Genomic DNA, 17,109 nt, shown 5'->3' with positions numbered 1-17,109 from the left:
GGTAAAGATGCAAACAGGTAGTCGAAAACGAATCCGGATCATCTCCCCGTCGGGAGAGCACAGAGTGCTTCCCAATGGCTTCTTGACCACAAAAACCAGTGGGTCCCACTGGTAGAAAAAAAGCTTTTTATTTATTTTTTCCAAAAAGTGTTTTTCACCGTGGGCCCCACTGATCTTTGTGGTCAGGAAGCGTCGGGGTCGCTGATCCGGACTCGTTGAAAACTTGTATTCAATCTGTATTCATGCCTATTTAGAAGAATTTACTTAAGAAAATAAGTATTCAATTTTATCATCCGAATCCGACTAAATCCTTCCGAAAACTGACAGAGGATACTTTCCAAATCCGTTCGAATATAATAGGATGCGGATATGGTATGATCACTATCTGATCCGGTCCGTTTACACCCCATGAATGACCAACTTATCATCACGATTCTATGTATTTCTGGCAGAGAAGTCGCTATCTAAAGTCACGGCTTTTGGTAAATTGTGTCTTCTTGGCGTACTTTTCGAATTTCTGATAAGAATTAAGAAGTACCTTACGGAAACTCTCATCTCCACCTGAAACATTTTAGTCTTGCAAGTTGAAACCTCTCATCTCTTCCAATGCATGGAACATAATTTCGGCAAATTTCGCCGATGCCAATTTGCCCCTGGTGAAACGAAACCGGGGGGCGCGAAATATCGCGAGATATTCGGAAAAAATCATTTTTTTTTTTTTTTTTTTGTGTGGTTTTTATACTATTTCTTGCACTTTTTAGGCGATTTCTCTCGCGATTCTATCACAATCTTACCAATTTTATCACAATGATTCAAGACTCAAAAGTTAATGTGCTAAATGTAATTGGAAGGAGAATCTACATAGAATAACTTATAAATAGGAAAACTTTTTATAGCAAAATCTTCAAGATTAATGGGCAATCTTACCAAGTATATTTTAGTTCTCAAAAATCAACAATGCCAAATGTGGTTAGGGAAGAATATATACATGAAATAATTTATGGAAACAATTTAAATTATGAAGAGATTTTGTAATAGAATCGTCGGTTAATCATTCCAACTATGTCCGAATGATTAGGCATTAGAAGGTAACACGTTAAATGTGGCTAGGTTGGAGATTTAAATGGAAATATTTATTAAGAAATAATTTAAATTATCAAAGTCAACATGCCAAATATGATTAGGGAAGAGTGTATACATGAAATAATTTATGGAAACATATTAAATGTGACTAGGTAAGATAATTTAAATGGAATAATTTTTAGAAAATAATTCAAATTTACCACATATTTGCATCAGATTAGGATAGAAATCAAATTTACCAAAATTATTGAGTAAAAATACTCAAAAAAATTAGGGGCGAAAATTTCTATATTGAGAGGCCATATTCGCCAGATACCCAGGTTCGCTGGGTAGTGAACCGGGCACCCAGCGAACCGGGCGATATTACCCAAACTTCGTTCCATGCACTGAAGTTGAACCCCGCAGAATGACCAACTTACCATCAAGAATTTCTGTATTTCTAGCAGAGAAGTCGCTATCTGAAGTCACGGTTTTTGGTAAATCGTGTCTTCTTGGCTTACTTTTCGAATTTCTGATAAGAAATACCTTCCTAACCTTCCTTCCACCTGAAATATTTGAGTCTTGCAAGTTGCAGCCTCTCATCTCTTCCAATGCGCTACTGAAACTCTCTACCCACTCTAATCTCCTCTGTATAATCCCTTTCTGTATGTTACACAAAAGCCTGACAATCTAAGAACTCTCTCTCTCTCTCTCTCTCTCTCTCTCTCTCTCTCTCTCTCTCCAACACACACGTTGTGCTTTCTGTATTTCTGTGACAACAATTCTCTCCAAGGTGGTCTGCTCTGATGTTCAGTGTTATTTATATGTTCTAAGCCCTAAAATAAGATATGCTGACTTCTCTAAGCATCTCGAGCTCAAAAATTCCTTCATTTCTTCCACATAACGAACCGACAGCTGCATCTCCTTGCAAATTCCCGTTCCCTGTAATTCAAAAACTAAGACAGAAGCTTTCAGCCGGTGGCCATGGCCTTGGATTGTCTGCATTTAAAGGGACTGGGTTTTTATCTACAATCGACAGAGCAATTGAAGAAGAGGAATATAGGAGAGCCAGGGCTGAGGTTCATCGGAAAGGTGTCGACCTGGAGGGCTACTTGATTGAAGGAATTTCGATAGGAGGCCATGAGACTTGCATCGTTGTTCCAAGGTTGAATGCTGCCTTTGATATCGGCAGGTGTCCTTCGAAGGCTGTTCATCAGGACTTCCTGTTCATAACCCATGCTCATCTTGATCACATTGTAAGTTCTTTCTCCATTTCAAGTATCTTCTCCTGTATATGCATCCCTATTGAGTGTACCTTGCAAAATAATGCTCCCATGATAAGTTATATTTTTAAATCATGTATGAGCTTAACCTCTAGAGTTCTGAGGACTTTGGATAGTCCCTTGTGTGCTTTACTTCAGTTAACCTGTCAGTGGCAGTGGCACTCGATTTACTCTGGTTTTGTATACTTAATGTTCTTTATTGACACAGGGTGGACTTCCAATGTATGTGGCAACTCGTGGGCTCTACAATCTAAAACCACCAACAATATTTGTGCCACCATGTATCAAAGAGGATGTAGAGAATTTATTTGATATTCACAGGAACATGAGTCAAGATGACTTGAAATTTGATTTGGTTGCATTAGATGTAGGTATGCAGTTATGATTCTTGCCATGTCTTTGTTTGAGATGCCCATATTTAATTGTGAACCTAATTTTACAAGCTTGATTACAGGAGACACATATGAAATGCGGAATGACCTGGTTGTGAGGCCATTTAAAACTCACCATGTCATACCCAGCCAGGTATGTTCAGCTCATACCTTGCCACCAACAGTGATATCTAGTGTTCTAGTTCTCCCATCTTCAACCTAAAAATCTCTTCAAGTGTGATTCACACCAATGTCTTGGATTTCCCAGGGATATCTCACTTACTCAGTTAGAAAGAAGCTGAAGAAGAAATATGCTCATTTAAAAGGAAAAGAAATTGAGAAGTTGAAAAAATCTGGGGTTGAGGTTTGTTATTTTAAATTTACTTATCTGCACCTCTACCATTTATATTGAAAGATAAAGCTTGTTCTCTGCTAAAGTTCAATTCTATGTTTGTTATGATATTTGACTTTGAAGTTACCTCTTGGCAGATTACAGACACTATACTGTACCCAGAGGTGGCATTCACCGGAGATACAACAGTTGATTTTATGCTTGATCCTCGCAATGCTGATGTCATGAGAGCAAAAGTTCTTATAACTGAGGTAACTGTGTGTTCTCTTTATTTTATTTGTCCCGGCCAAGTTGAAGTAGTACATACAACACAGGCATATCATGAAAATGTAACACCATGGTAACACTGATAGGTTTTAGAGAGGTCCCCAGAGTATGAACCCCTGTCTGTCAAAATGACAAAAGTCTGTGAAATGGTAACCTTTGTTATACATATGATAAATTTAGCGATGTGTGAACTAGAAGAGGAGTTGATATCAAATATATGGCTCCTATGGTATCTCTGAATAGCTTTATTCTGTGTAAACTTACATCTCATAGAGTATGCATAAGTTCTATGGAGTCAAAGTAGCATACACTTACCTCATTTGCTATGTAAATTGAAACAATTTGTACAGAGGGAACATTGACATGGTAAAACTCTATGTTATGATCTTTGTAATAAGTAATACTATATATCACAAGCACCAACTGTTGCATAATACTATAAGTCCTTTCAAGGGAAACAGCCTTGCATCCTTCTTTATTTCGTGGACTAGATCCCAACTCTCAAAGGAGATGCAGCTACTAATACTGCATTCCCTAATAGTCGTATTTACATTCCATGAGAAAAGTGGATAGATAGTCTCCGAGTCCTAGTCAGTTCAGATATATCTACAATAATCTTGAAGTCCTAAGAAAATTGAACTTTTCCACTAGTTGCCACTCAATTTCAATTTTGTTACAACATGGAATTTATCATTTTATTTTATTTCCTATAGCATTTGAACACATAAGGTCACATGGAGATGGAATGACATACTCATCACATATCAAAGAGACGCTAAAAAATCAAAACAAATAACATAGAATGAATCATCATGAGTATGCAAATAAGAGAATAGAAATAAGATCATTTTAGAGTTTCTTTCTTAAGCCCATTCAGGTAACCATCAGAATTATTCAAAATTTCTAGGAAGAGCATATCTACTTCAGGTTTTATGTAGACCATGAAATGAAAATCTAATTACCAAGGCAATTCCAGGAAACCTCTTATCTGTTGGAAGAAATCATTTGAGACCAATATGTGTAAGTGATATGTCATGGCAGTATCTCAATTTTTCCCCCTCAAGCTCATAAATTTCTGAATAGTGTTGCTTTTCTTTTGGCAGGCGACTTTCATAGATGAAGAGCTCAGCATTGATCATGCCCGTCAGAAGGGTCATACTCATCTATTTGAGGTCTGTGCAAGACTGAGTTGCAAATTCTATCTTTCTTGCTTGGTTTTCTGCTTTTCACATTGTTTTTGTTATTTTAGTTGTACTTGATGAGGAATATTGACTCCAGTCAAATAGAGACCCCTCAGGACTAGGGCATGGCATGGAATGGGTCAGATCAGATATTTGCTCAGGACTGGATGCAATTTTTATTGGGTTCCCCTCTTAAATACAATTTAGTTTGGATTCAGGTCCAATCATTGCCTTGAAAATTTTAGGGGAATTAATGGATATTAAGACTTGGATGCATCTATGTGGTTTCAAGTCAAACCTGGACCTGGTAATGCAGGTTTGTTGGATTAAATGGACCTTAAACTTTTCATGTGCAGCCCCATCCAGGTAGTTTCAAACCCACAATTTAATAGTTTTTACATGGAAACCTTTTTAGTGGCTACAAAATGAACAATCTCAGTGCTGTTTGGGATGTGACATCCCTAACAAGACTAGACTGGTAAACCATGAAAACTGATCCTGATAAGGAATAAAATGGTTATGAATGTGAATCACCTAAGCTGCCAAATCTATGGCAAGAATATCTCACTGTTGGGTCCAAACCCCAATCAAAGTGGCTTGTAAACCAAAAAGATTGGTGCGCAACAGTGAGACTTCATCTTGTTGTTTGAGTGCTGTCGTGATTCAAATTATTTTAATAATAAAAGACCACTTGGATGCTAGAAGACGTAAAGGAATTTGAGAAGTAAAATGTTTCTACTGCCCACTTCTAATTTGTGGGTGAGTGAAAAGTTACATTGAAGGTAAAGACAAGAACAACACATCAGTCATGAAGGTTAGACAAGGAGAAAATCCTAAAAGAAACAAACTGATCTTCAAAATGATGATATATCAAATTCAGGGTGTTAAGTACTCTCACACAAAAGGGAGGATTCATCAAAATGCAAAAGGTGTGCTATGGCAACCAGAAATTAAGTTTCCATTCCTTGGGCCAATGTTAATTACAAGGAAAATCTTAGGCGGATAACTCTCTCTAGAAGTATAGCAGCCATGGCCACTAGAATCATCATCTTTTTTGGGCATTTCAAAGATGCATTGGAGTAATGCAGGGAGCATGCTGAAGAAGGAGGAATGCAAATGAGTGGAGATTCCTAGATTGGATCCATAATGGCATCACTTAGCAGACACCAAAAGCTCCTTTAAAGACGCAATAGATGAACCACCAGTCTTAGGATTTACTTCACATTGAGGTGGCACTCCAGACTCAGGAGGTGGGGGAAAGAGTCATGATAGTCTTTTGCAGACAACTGCCAGGCTCAGATCCCAGTGGACATTAGATGCAAAAGAGTTTATTTTTCTTTGTAGCCAGATAAGAATCACAATACCCATCAAATTAAGAACTCAAACTCTTCACCTAATTGATTTTCATTAGCCTCCCAGATCACCTCCTTCAAATCAGCCAACGACCCCATCTTAATTATGGTATGATTGGCATCTAAAGCCTCCGAGTCGGTATTCTTCTCCTCCAGCATTTCCCCTTTCATGGCTTCCTCAGTTAAACCCAAAAAATCAGATAAATTATCCTGTTTAAATCCTCTACTTGTTTTTATTGTTGGACAACCCCATTGTTTTTATTTCAAACTGCCCTACTACAAAGTTCCTCAAGAGATCCATATCCTGCCTTACTCTGTTGGGTACTTGATGAATATAAGTCACTTAGAGGACTTAAATTATTGGAAAAGAAAAAAAGCCGTTATGAGTTATATAGAAATTGGGCCTTTGATTTTTCTTTGTAGTGGTCCACCTTGGGTTAGAAGGTAGGCATGGCTTACAGTGTTAGGCTTAGTTAGCTATTAGTATTACTGTTCCTTTTTCAATTACTTCTTGTACTTAGCATAAGATTTGTTTTTTCCTTAGTCAGATAAGGAGTATTCCATTTTTTATATATATAGTCTGTAAGAGCCAAGGCTTGTGGATGATTCATGAAAAATAAAGTTTGGAATTTTCTTCAATGGATGTGTGATTCAATAGGGAATGAGATATCCCTGGAGGCAGTATGATTATGTACCTTGATGATGGGACGCCATAGTTATCCTTCTCTATTTTTCCTTCCTCAACTAAGTCTTGTTTCATCTGATTCATCATGTCTACATAAACATAATTTGACCTGATTACATACTGTTCATTCTGAGGATCAAACCACAGCAAAGGACTACTCAGTTTGACCTGTTGGATACCTGTTCTCTCCCCCCCCCTCTCCCGGGTCAAATATTAGGTTCCTTTGTAGATCAGATTCCTTCCCTTTTCTATTGTTTTACACTTTCAAAAAGACCTCCTAAGAGGCCTCTTCAGTCAAGGATGGGTGCTGATCTGATTCACAGATCTGTGTTAATTAAATTTCTCCTATTCCTGCCCCTTTTGTGTTTCAGACCTGAATATTTGAAATTTGTTTTGTTCCTACCATCTGATGTTCGTAATACTATGTGGTTTCCGGGGTCTTGTGTGATTGGCATATTCCATTAAAGCTTAAAGGAAAATTTTATAGGACCGTTGTTCGACCAGCTATGATGTACGGTGCAAAGTATTGGGCTGTTAAAAAGAATCATATAGATAAACTCAGTGTAGCAGAAATGAAGATGCTAAGATCGATGAGTGGCAAAACTAGGATGGATAAGATAAGGAATGATCGTATTAGAGTTGGTTTGAGAGTTGCTCCCATAAGTGATAAGCTTCGAAAAAGTCGTTTGAGGTGGCACGGCCATGTTCAACGAAGACATAAATGCCCTTGTACGGAGAAATGATATAATCCAGATTGAAGGAACTAGAAGAGCTAGGGGTAGACCTTAGATAACCTTAAGAGAAGTGGTGAGAAAGGATATGCATAGTTTAGGCCTTGTATCTAGCATGGCCTCAAACAAAACGGATTGGAAGGCAAGAATCCATGTAGCCTACCCATTTAGTTGGGACAAGGCTTATTGTTGTTGTTGTTGTTGTTTTTTGAGGTCTCCACTCTGACATTATTATTTCTTAAATTACCCACAAAGAGCTCATTGGATTTTTCTTGTAGTTCCTAAGGTTCTTATCCTTCTTATTAACTAGTGTTTGCTAGACTTTAGTGTTATTCTGAGAGGTTTAAGTTTTCAGTCAATTTGTGGTTTCTATCTGAGTCAGGTTTTGACTTGCAATCTATCCAGGAGTGTGAAGGGTTCTTCCTACCTACCCCTCTCATCATCACCTGCCAACTACCTTCTTACAATCTTTTGATGCTCTATATAATGGAGATGAAATCCTTCAGCATAACCTTTACTGAAGAGAAGATTGAAGACCACCCAATGCAGGAGAATTGAAAGAATTACTTAGGAGATTGCCTCCACAAGTAGAACAACCAGCATTTTCATGGATAGCTTGCATTGAAGACAGATGTGCCTCAAGCAGGAGAGCAAATAGAATTCCAGGTGTAACCCAAACTGGAAACTCTATTAAATCTCGAGACACCTCAGAAGAAGTGTCAGCCATAATTGGACTGGCCATTTACATCCACCTTATTCAGTACCAGCCTCTGAATATTGGAGAATCTTGTAGCTGCACCTAAAGGTCAGCTTAATAATCAAAGAACCATAATAGCACTTAGAGCATCATTCTTTTCAAAGTAATCAAAGGGGTAGAGTAAAAATAATAATAATTACTGGACTTTGCAAGTTTACAAGTTGGATACATTGGATGGGAAGTATCAATTTTTTATGCTTTGTTTAAGCTTTATACCATTGTACTCCATCTGGTTGAACACAATGTACAGTTGTAACAGAAAGGAAATTTTCCAAGTAACACAGATGACAATCGTGTCAATAACAGAGAACTTAACTTGGCAACCAAATTTTTGTTAGGTAAATTTCTTAGATTTTTGTGGAATATAATGAGTGTCGAATACTTTTGGTTTCTTCATGCTATTGGTCTTTGGTTCAAAATGTTGTACATTAACTTGTCACATTTATATCCAGTTAAAAAGAACACAAGAGAAAACATGTTGCAATATGGTTTTTATCATTCTGATTTGCTTTTACTCAATGATAAATTTTCCTTTTCTGTGACTTGTTACACTGTAGATCATTGAACATGCTAAATGGATCCGGAACAAAGCAATTTTGCTCACTCATTTCTCTGCCCGATACAAACTTGAGGTGATCTCTCTATTAACGAAGTCTTGCCCATTAGTTGCTAAATTTTAAGTATTGGAGGTTTGAGTCCAAAATCTTGAGCTTAGTTAAAAACCCGTCTTTATCCACCAATTTCCTGTCTGTACTGTGTTGCACTTGTACATCCAACCAATGTAATTGGAGTAGCAGATCTTAGAATAGCCCATCCTGATTGGCCAATAGACCTTTAGGGCCTGACCTTGTCACGCAGCTAGCTTGCCAAATTGTCACACCTACTTTCGAAGCCACTACTTCAAGCCTCCGTTCATCAATAAATCCATCGTGGACGGATGTTTCCACATCTTGTATGGCTGCCATGAACCTTTATATAGACTCTGTTATGGACAATTTTGGTTTACAGTAAATTTGCTTTTCAGGAACAAATTTGGCTTAGAATAGTTTATCCAGACTACCTGAATCAGTGCATGCACTTTTGTGCCCCCAAAAAAAAATTATTGCATGAATCATACACCTTGCAGGTCTTTTTCCTTCACCATATTGACTTGTTAACAATTTGTTCTTTTATCCTCAACAGGGCATTCGCCAAGCCATCTCAAAGCTAGAAACGAAGTTGTCTGCCAAAGTAGTTGCTTTAACAGAAGGCTTTAACTCAATGTATTCCGATTCATGAGCAGCCTGATCCTTTTAGATTGCATTGTGCGACCATGTTCTGTACTACAATCAGCAAATATTCCAAAATTGTGTAATTAACCTTGGCAGTAGTATAGAAATGTTATGCAAAGATTCAGTAGGAAAATGTGGCCTCAAATGAAACTAAAAGATAACATTTTGCATCATTCCTTCGGCCAAGGAGGTGAACCCCTTATTGCTGCAATTGTCAATATTCTCAAGGGAGGTGGAAAGATGTCTGATGTATAAGGGAGTTAGGGTGGTGTCACACATGGTGAGTGTCCAATCAGCTTTTGGGGTGTCTTAGGCACGGGCCAGCTCTGCCATGCTGTGCTCCCTGAAGAATAGCTTGGGGCTGGTTTCACCATGAAGGCAGGTAGGTTATGAGATTATGCAGCAGAAGCAGTCTCTTATCCATCAGAATGATGTTATTTCCTCAATCGAAATAAACTCAAATCCACCAGTCAGGTTTTGAGGTAGGTGGCCAGAAATACAAAAGAAACAAATTCAATGCTAAAGCTCGACTTGCTATTTTGAAGGCAATGCAGAATTTCACCTTTTTTCCCCCCTTTTTTCTTTATGGTAACCAAAAGGACAAACCTAATACCAAAAACTTCGGCACAAGTAGTGAGGGATACTACTACTCCTATGCATTCTTATCCTAACAATTTTTGCTAAAAAAATGCCTCAACTTCAGGGCTAAAACTATGATCCACCAACCGTTGTGCTAGTGACTATTTGGGGCAACCAAAACACACTTCACTACTTAGGGGATAACCATTGCATACAAGGATCTAACTTCTTCATTGGTCTTTTGCCAACCTAGCAACCCCTCCAAATTGGGAAATGTTATTTTTTTTTTTTTTTTTTTTTTTTTTTTTTTTGGGTACTGGTGCTTTTTTAATACTTTGGAACATCTTTTTTCTAGTGGATAAATCCTATCCGTTGGATTTCATACATAATTGCATGGAAGTGCAACTGCAACGTAACCCAGCAAGCCATCCTTCATTCAAATCATGAAGGACCACTTTCCACTGCTTGCTCCTCACTGCCTTCTGAACAAGGATATGGTTGACTAAGATACAAATTACCAGAAGAGTACGAGAACTATATTATGGATTATCACTGGACTCTGAAATATTGCAGATTAAACCAAATTCTCGTTTCCTAACAAAAATAAATAATTTTTTAACATGTACTGTTTCAACACGAAAAAAAGCCTCAAATCCAAAATTCCTGGCAATTTTGTTACTCGGTGTCAAAGTTCCTTCTGGTGTAGCAATGTAGTTTCAAGCGTTCTCACATTAGTAAAACTGATACTGAAATGGCTTTACAAAGTATCTCCTAGCGTGCTTTTAAATGATCAATACTAAAAATAGACAGGACTGTTCTACCCCATTTGCACTAAAGATGTAAAGGTGTACAAGAATCACTTCTGCTTTTTAGGACCCTTCGGTGCATTCAGGTCCCACATGAAATTGCCAAAGTCTGGTCGTCTCTGTTTGCACCTGGAGGTGATTTCCCCTTCTTTTGCTTTCAATTCTCACACAATCCCACTAAGGGGCAGCTGTAAACAGCAGGGATGCATTTGTTCCTCCAAATCCAAAGGAGTTTGAGAGTGCTGCTCTTATTGGCATCTCTTTTGAGGAAGTCAAAGGCATGAAACCATCATGAAAAATGGGATCTGGGTGATTGAGATTCAGTGTCAATGGTGCAATCCCCTGCACAAGAAATCAAGCATCCTATGATATGAGAGATTGTACAATATGAAGATCCAGTTCTAATTCTGCACATATGAACAGGATGCGAGGAACTCTCATCGCTACCAGCTAAAAAAATAAATGCAACAAATGTTCACATACGTGGGATGCTAGCAGTACAAAAAAGGAGCTAGAACCTTTAACCTTTTACGAACAACCCCATGCTTGCAGCACAAACAAGTAGGAGCCACAACCTTAACGGCTTTTCCAAACTGTTAGTTTGGATGTCATTAAACCTCAACCAACCCACATGGGAAAAAAACCTCTACGAACTGCTATAGTGCTAGGCATTACAATTTCAACGTTTAAATTTTCAAATTTTGAAAGCCCACGTTCTAAGGCATGGTTGTTCACGGGGGTTCATAGAATTACAAATTCATACCCCTAGCAGACTGTCACATGTAATTAACAAGCAAATGTCTGAGTTAAGTTGAAATGCATTGAACCATGCTGGGGGATGAGAACTCAAAAAAGAATAAAAGACGTCTTACTAAACAACTATTCTCTTTAGACATCATCCAAAGAGTTCAAACCAAATTTTTCTTATATATTCCTTTGAATAGAATGCCACTGCAAAGCAAATGCTAACCAGAAAATGAAAACTTTCTATTCCGCAACTATAACTGGAAGAATAAACAAGATTAGACTATTTACCAACAGTAAATTCTATATCATGGTGGCTTCATAATGGAGAACACAATCAAAGCATTGAGGCAATAGCTAGGAGATGGAGGTTCCCCAAGCAAAGAAATGCCTATGCAGGGAATTATTATTTTTATTAGTCAAACCAAGACAGAGGGATGATATTGGTGTAAAGATAAAGTAAAAGCACAAGAAAGGAAGGAAATGAGACCGTGTTGAACTCTTCCAAAACATGACTGATATACCTCTTTACCCCCTCCTGCAAAAAGGTTAGGTATAACCACCCCTGATTTCTTTGTATCCATTTTCCCTGATATTTTAGACCAACACGGATCATCTACCAGAAACCTTTGATCCTGATGTATGTTCAAGGGTTTCAGGCAGGCAAATCATTCAGTAGAAAGTTGTCATGACAGTACCAAAGGATATCAGATCTAAATCATGCCAATGGCTAAGGCTCTCTGAGGTTTGACTGTTTAGGCCAGCACTCTTTACCCTCATTCAGCTAAAATAAAAATCCTGAAATAGCAAAGGAACTCTTATCAGATTCAGATGACTGAAATTGCTTCTATGTATATCCACCTTGAGAGTTTTGTGAACACATGTTTCCAATGACTCGAAACATGGCCAAACATGTGATTTGCTTTAAAAAGCCCATATCAAGCCCCAATGCATTTTCACTCGTACCTTAAAGAGAAAGAAATCACATCTGATCATCAGAAAACGTAGAGATGAATGGAAATGAAAACGGAGAACCCTATGCTCTCACCCTCTTTCTTTTTTTCTTTTTTCTTTTGCCAATGGTTGTAGGAAGATCCCTCCCCTCCTCTCACTCCTCTTCCATCTCTAATTCCATCCCCTTGACCAAAGTCCTAAGGTGAGGATCCATCACAAATCTAAGAACCCAAGGGAAAAAATAAAAAACAAAAAGAGGAAAACTATAGAGTTTTGCTTTAACTTCATGACTGAGTAGAAGTTAAGGAAATCAGTAACAATTTCCTCTAATCTAGGAACACCTAATAACCCTCCCTTTGTTTGATGACCTGATGATTGTAAGATGAAAAATATGAGATCAAATCAGAATTCCAAAAGTGCTATTACAACTGACATTGTTCATTTCTAACTCAAGTAGCATTTCAGTAGGGCTAAGCTGGAAGCCTGGAACTAAAGCCTTCCAATGGAATATGATTCAAGATTCCAATCCTGCTAGGGTTTGCATTTACGAGAATAGATGTAGAAGGTTGACGAGGTATGGAGTACATGGGGTTGAGGTGGCTGTACAGATGGTATTGGAGGTTAGCACAGAGCCCAATTCTTCCTTACAAAACAAAGATTCTGATATCGGTGGGGGGTGTGCATTCAAGACAAGAAAATGCTGAAGGTTGACTAGGTATGGAGCACATAATTTAATTCTCAATGACCCTTTTTTTTTCTTTTTGTTTTTGAGGGGTGGGGGGTGTGGGGGGGGGGGGGGGGGGAGGGGAAGGAAGGAACAAAAGGATGAAGGCTTGGTGGTGGAAATTATATGTACAGAAAGTAATGGAAAATTGAACTGGAAGACCGCTAAAAGGTCAAACTCTAGAACTATTAAGAGACGGCTGACCACCTGTTTTTTCACTTATTACAGCATTACATGAGTATTCTGACTTCAAGATCAAAAGATTTTGGCAAACTCTTGTCTAGGAATTGATCAGGGATGCATTAGTTATCGAGATCAACAGGTTCTTTCGTCATAGCTAATAAAAAGGAATCTATCAATTTCAATAAAATTTAATGTTCCATTATTGCAGATAAATGAATCTTTCTCCTTACTGAAACTTTGAGCAGAGTTTTTTTTTTTTTTTTTTGGGGGGGGGGGGGGGAAGAGTTAAGAGAATTTTATATTCTGCAAGTGCAAGTAAGGGACTGGATATTGGGAGGAGAATTTGATATTGCTAAGTCATCTATAGAGATTGGGAGGCAGCACAGGTCTGCTGAAAGCATGAAACAGTATACTAAGTTCAATGATGGAAATAAGACATTTGACGTATCACTCCCAGATCTGGCTTTCAGAGTCTAATAATCAAGATCCGTCACACATGGAAGGCTTTTCGTAGATACTCTTACTGATCATTTTATATAAGTGACCCGGTTCTTGGCATCTCTACTAAATCCACCCTAATGGTGGAACAGTCACAACTGAGGAGTGTGCAGAGTTTTTGTTTGAGTAAATCTACTAGAGGAAGACGGAGAGAACTTGAACAGTGAGGTTTCCGGTGATGCTTCCAGGAGAAATGAGGAATAATGAAGTGAAGGCTCTCCATTTCAGGAGGAGCATAAAGAAGATTCTAAAAATGGCACACATGGTGAAAAAGAACAGTCTGAAAGCAATCGGAATTGTATGCAAATTGTTCAACTGCAATAGTTAGACTAAGAATGACATATATTAAGCTGGAGCGTTTCATAATTCATTCTGCACATAACCCAACCAAACCTTTCCCTTTCTAGAACACGTTCTTAAAATAATTAAATGATTCCAATTTCTAACTTAAAAATAATAATAAAATATTTTCAAAATTCATAAACAGAGCAAATATTGAAATCGAAATACAACCAAAGAAAGCCTAAACCTGGAAGGGAAAAAAATTTGTTTCGAAAACAACAGCAAAATAAATCAGGTAAAAGAGAGGGAAGTACAAATTAAACCTCACACGGCTTGTCCTATGATGAGACCCTGGAAATATCCCTGCAACCTCCAGTGATCCTCTCTCTGCTCCCCCTGCGATTTCCGGCAGCAAATCCCTCCTCACCAAAGGACTTTCGCACACTTACTCTATAGATATCGCTAAACAGATTTGGACAAGGAATAAATGATCAAACAAATTCAATGAATTCCCTTGACAAATTATAAATCTCATTACAAGAAGCCCTGCAACTACTAACGCTACCAGACCAATGAACTCACCCCAGTTCACTCACCGCAAGCCAGGCTTGCCCCTCAAAACTGAAATCATCCCCCCCCCCCCTCTTATTCCGTACATCCCCACGTAATTAACCCCCTCAAAGACCGGTCCCTACCACATAGGTTCAATATCCTATGACTACCCTATTGCTACACACTCACACAGAGTCCATCATCCTATTAAGCTAAATTCATCAATTTTTTTCTGCTACTGAATAATTTGTCGAGTCCAACCATCTAACTTAGATGGAAAATTCATGAATACTCTGCCTTCGAGTTATAGAAAATTTTGAATTTTTATGTATTGACTTGTTACTTGATTCATTTAGTTTCTTGGAGATAATCAAATTGAATTTACTTTTGCAAGCTATTACTCTCTCTTTTTTAAGTAAAGAACGGTGTTGTGGTCCATCTTTTTCTTCTTGTAAGACTTCTGTAAAACAAATATTGACCATACTGCAATACATTTCCTGTTCGTCTATAATTTGCCATGATGAAAAGAGACATTCCCTTCTTATCACACACCAAAAAGAAAGAGGGGGGGTATTCCTAACCAAATTTGTAGGGTAAAGGAAAACACTTACATGATATATAGCTAGAACTGAAAATATTGCTTCCACGGCTCCAGCTGCTCCAAGTAGATGCCCTGTAGCACCCTGAAATGAATCTAACGTGTAAAACGCAATACCGCTATGGCAATCTATAGATAATGAAGAAAAATGGTACATTACTGATATATTCTTGGTTTGAATTTATGCAATAAAAACTGACGGCTTAAGGTTTACATCCTGTGAAATGACAAGAATAAGACCTCCCGTTCTTATTACATTTACTCTCCACAGGAGTGCCTGGAAGGAAAAAACTCATCTCCTAAAGTGCCTTTCATGCCACCACTCACTTTCATGCCACCACTCACAAGCAAGGATTAAGTAGGAGGGTTTGTGTCAACTTGTCAACCATCAAAGAAACCATCAGCCAAACCATTTCAATATGTATGGGAAACGGAATGATGTAACTGAGTTGGCTGCAGTTTATCTGACATCAGCGGATGCATCAAATTCATGTGATCAGAGAACATTCAGTTGCATAAGCTGTGTAAGCACTGAGGCAGTCAACAATGTAGGCATCATGGAAGATACATTTATAGAAACAGCCAAAGAGAGACATCCATTTTTGTGTAATAAGATTACTTAATTTATCCATGACGACATAGAGGTCCTCTCTAGTTCTTGGAACAGCTTAAGCTTGATGAGATTGCCAACGATACAAGTTATGTGCCACACAAGTTCTTGGAATGGCTGGTATTGCCTGTTACAGTAGGACCCACCTTTTATGAACACGAGGTCTACTGTAGAGGCAAGATCTATGCCATCCTTGGGGCAAACAATTATTTAATGCCCGTACCCCGAGCATTTCCTGGCTTGATATTGATAGTTCAATCATTTCACATCAAAAACACAACCAACAAGTCATCTACTCAAAGGTGAAAATTTTCTCCTGGATGGTTGCCACTGTTGAATCATTTCTCAAGCAAAAGGAGGCAAGGCTCCCACACAAATATTTTAAGATTTTTTTTCTTCGACAACTCTACTTGTGGGATCAATTTGTCTCATACAAGTAATCCATCTTAGGAAGTCGGCCACCACTAGAATCAAGCGTTTTAGCCAGCTCAGTCTTTTGCAACTTGCAACACGTGTTTAGGGACCAACTGGTAGCAGCCCACGCTTTTGTAAAGGAAGGAATGAGTAGAAATGTAACATAGGACTCCTAACATTAAAATAAATGACAAGCTTTACCTTTGTAGAGGAAAGGGCAAAAGCACATGAAGTTGCATGGTCAGAAAAAATGGATTTTATAGCCTTAGCTTCAACCATATCACCTGTAGAAATGACACGTAGCAGTAACAAGATGAGAACAAGCAGATCATTTCCCACAAATGCATTGGCGAAGGGTCCAAAAATTACCCAGGGGTGTTGATGTAGCATGTGCATTTACATAATCCAATTGATCAGGATGAAGACCAGACTGCAGAAAATGAAAAAGTAATTAATCAAGACGCTTAAGGTTCAAACTCAATACAACTCGGGACTAAAAGATCCATAGTACGAGTACTTGCTGCAACCTCACCAATATCTCGGTAATATCTTTGGGATTCCAAGAAAAAATGTCTTGTGAGTTAATATATATCTCGGAATTTTACTGTAGTTTTACGCTTCCACCAAAATCTGGCCTTGTTCTCAACAATTAAAAAGTACACGTACTCAGTGAGATTCTGTTCCAGCTTTATTTTTGGGAGCACGCAGTTAGCCTCAAAAACAAAGTTCTCAAACTAAGAAAAGAACAAGGTTAGATTATGAAAACCCCATAACTTTCCATGAAGGCACACAACGATTACAGCGACAGATGTACGTCCTTAGGATCTGACACACAACTTGAGGCCACAATGAT

General features: G+C 38.2%; 2 protein-coding genes across 3 annotated transcripts in view; one reads left to right on the top strand and one right to left on the bottom strand.

The window, feature by feature from the left end:
• Positions 1-1,623: 1,623 nt before the first annotated feature.
• CPZ (Metallo-hydrolase/oxidoreductase superfamily protein) lies at positions 1,624-9,980 on the top strand. The gene is made up of 8 exons (XM_089137649.1): positions 1,624-2,318; positions 2,554-2,716; positions 2,800-2,870; positions 2,985-3,080; positions 3,206-3,319; positions 4,439-4,507; positions 8,599-8,673; positions 9,224-9,980. Exons 1-8 carry the CDS (start codon positions 1,911-1,913, stop codon positions 9,317-9,319), a joined length of 1,092 nt encoding a protein of 363 aa, XP_088993775.1. The 5' UTR covers positions 1,624-1,910; the 3' UTR covers positions 9,320-9,980.
• Positions 9,981-10,349: 369 nt separating this feature from the next.
• Positions 10,350-17,109, bottom strand: part of LOC149002875 (Beta-ketoacyl synthase) — a 37,258-nt gene continuing 30,498 nt past the window's right edge. Inside the window, exons 11-14 of one of the 2 annotated variants that reach the window (XM_089138902.1) lie at positions 16,626-16,686; positions 16,458-16,540; positions 15,246-15,317; positions 10,350-11,039 (exon numbers count right to left, since the gene is read on the bottom strand). In XM_089138902.1, coding sequence (XP_088995028.1) covers positions 10,875-11,039; positions 15,246-15,317; positions 16,458-16,540; positions 16,626-16,686 — 381 coding nt within the window. In that variant the 3' untranslated portion in view covers positions 10,350-10,874. The remainder of the gene's footprint in view (positions 11,040-15,245; positions 15,318-16,457; positions 16,541-16,625; positions 16,687-17,109) is intronic. The other variant, XM_089138901.1, reaches the window with a different exon arrangement.

The sequence above is a fragment of the Hakea prostrata genome, chromosome 10, assembly GCF_041222555.1.
Source record: "Hakea prostrata isolate BN-2017 chromosome 10, UWA_Hpros_2, whole genome shotgun sequence".
NCBI classification, from domain to species: domain Eukaryota; kingdom Viridiplantae; phylum Streptophyta; class Magnoliopsida; order Proteales; family Proteaceae; genus Hakea; species Hakea prostrata.
The sequence above is the reverse complement of the archived record's forward strand: the minus strand, read 5'-3'. Positions and strand labels throughout refer to the sequence as shown.

Coding starts and splice junctions, on each gene's coding strand:
- CPZ (XM_089137649.1), top strand. CDS start 1,911: ATGCTGACTTCTCTAAGCATCTCGAGCTCAAAAATTCCTTCATTTCTT. Junction 2,319..2,553: donor ATGCTCATCTTGATCACATT/GTAAGTTCTTTC, acceptor TTATTGACACAG/GGTGGACTTCCAATGTATGT. Junction 2,871..2,984: donor ACCATGTCATACCCAGCCAG/GTATGTTCAGCT, acceptor TGGATTTCCCAG/GGATATCTCACTTACTCAGT.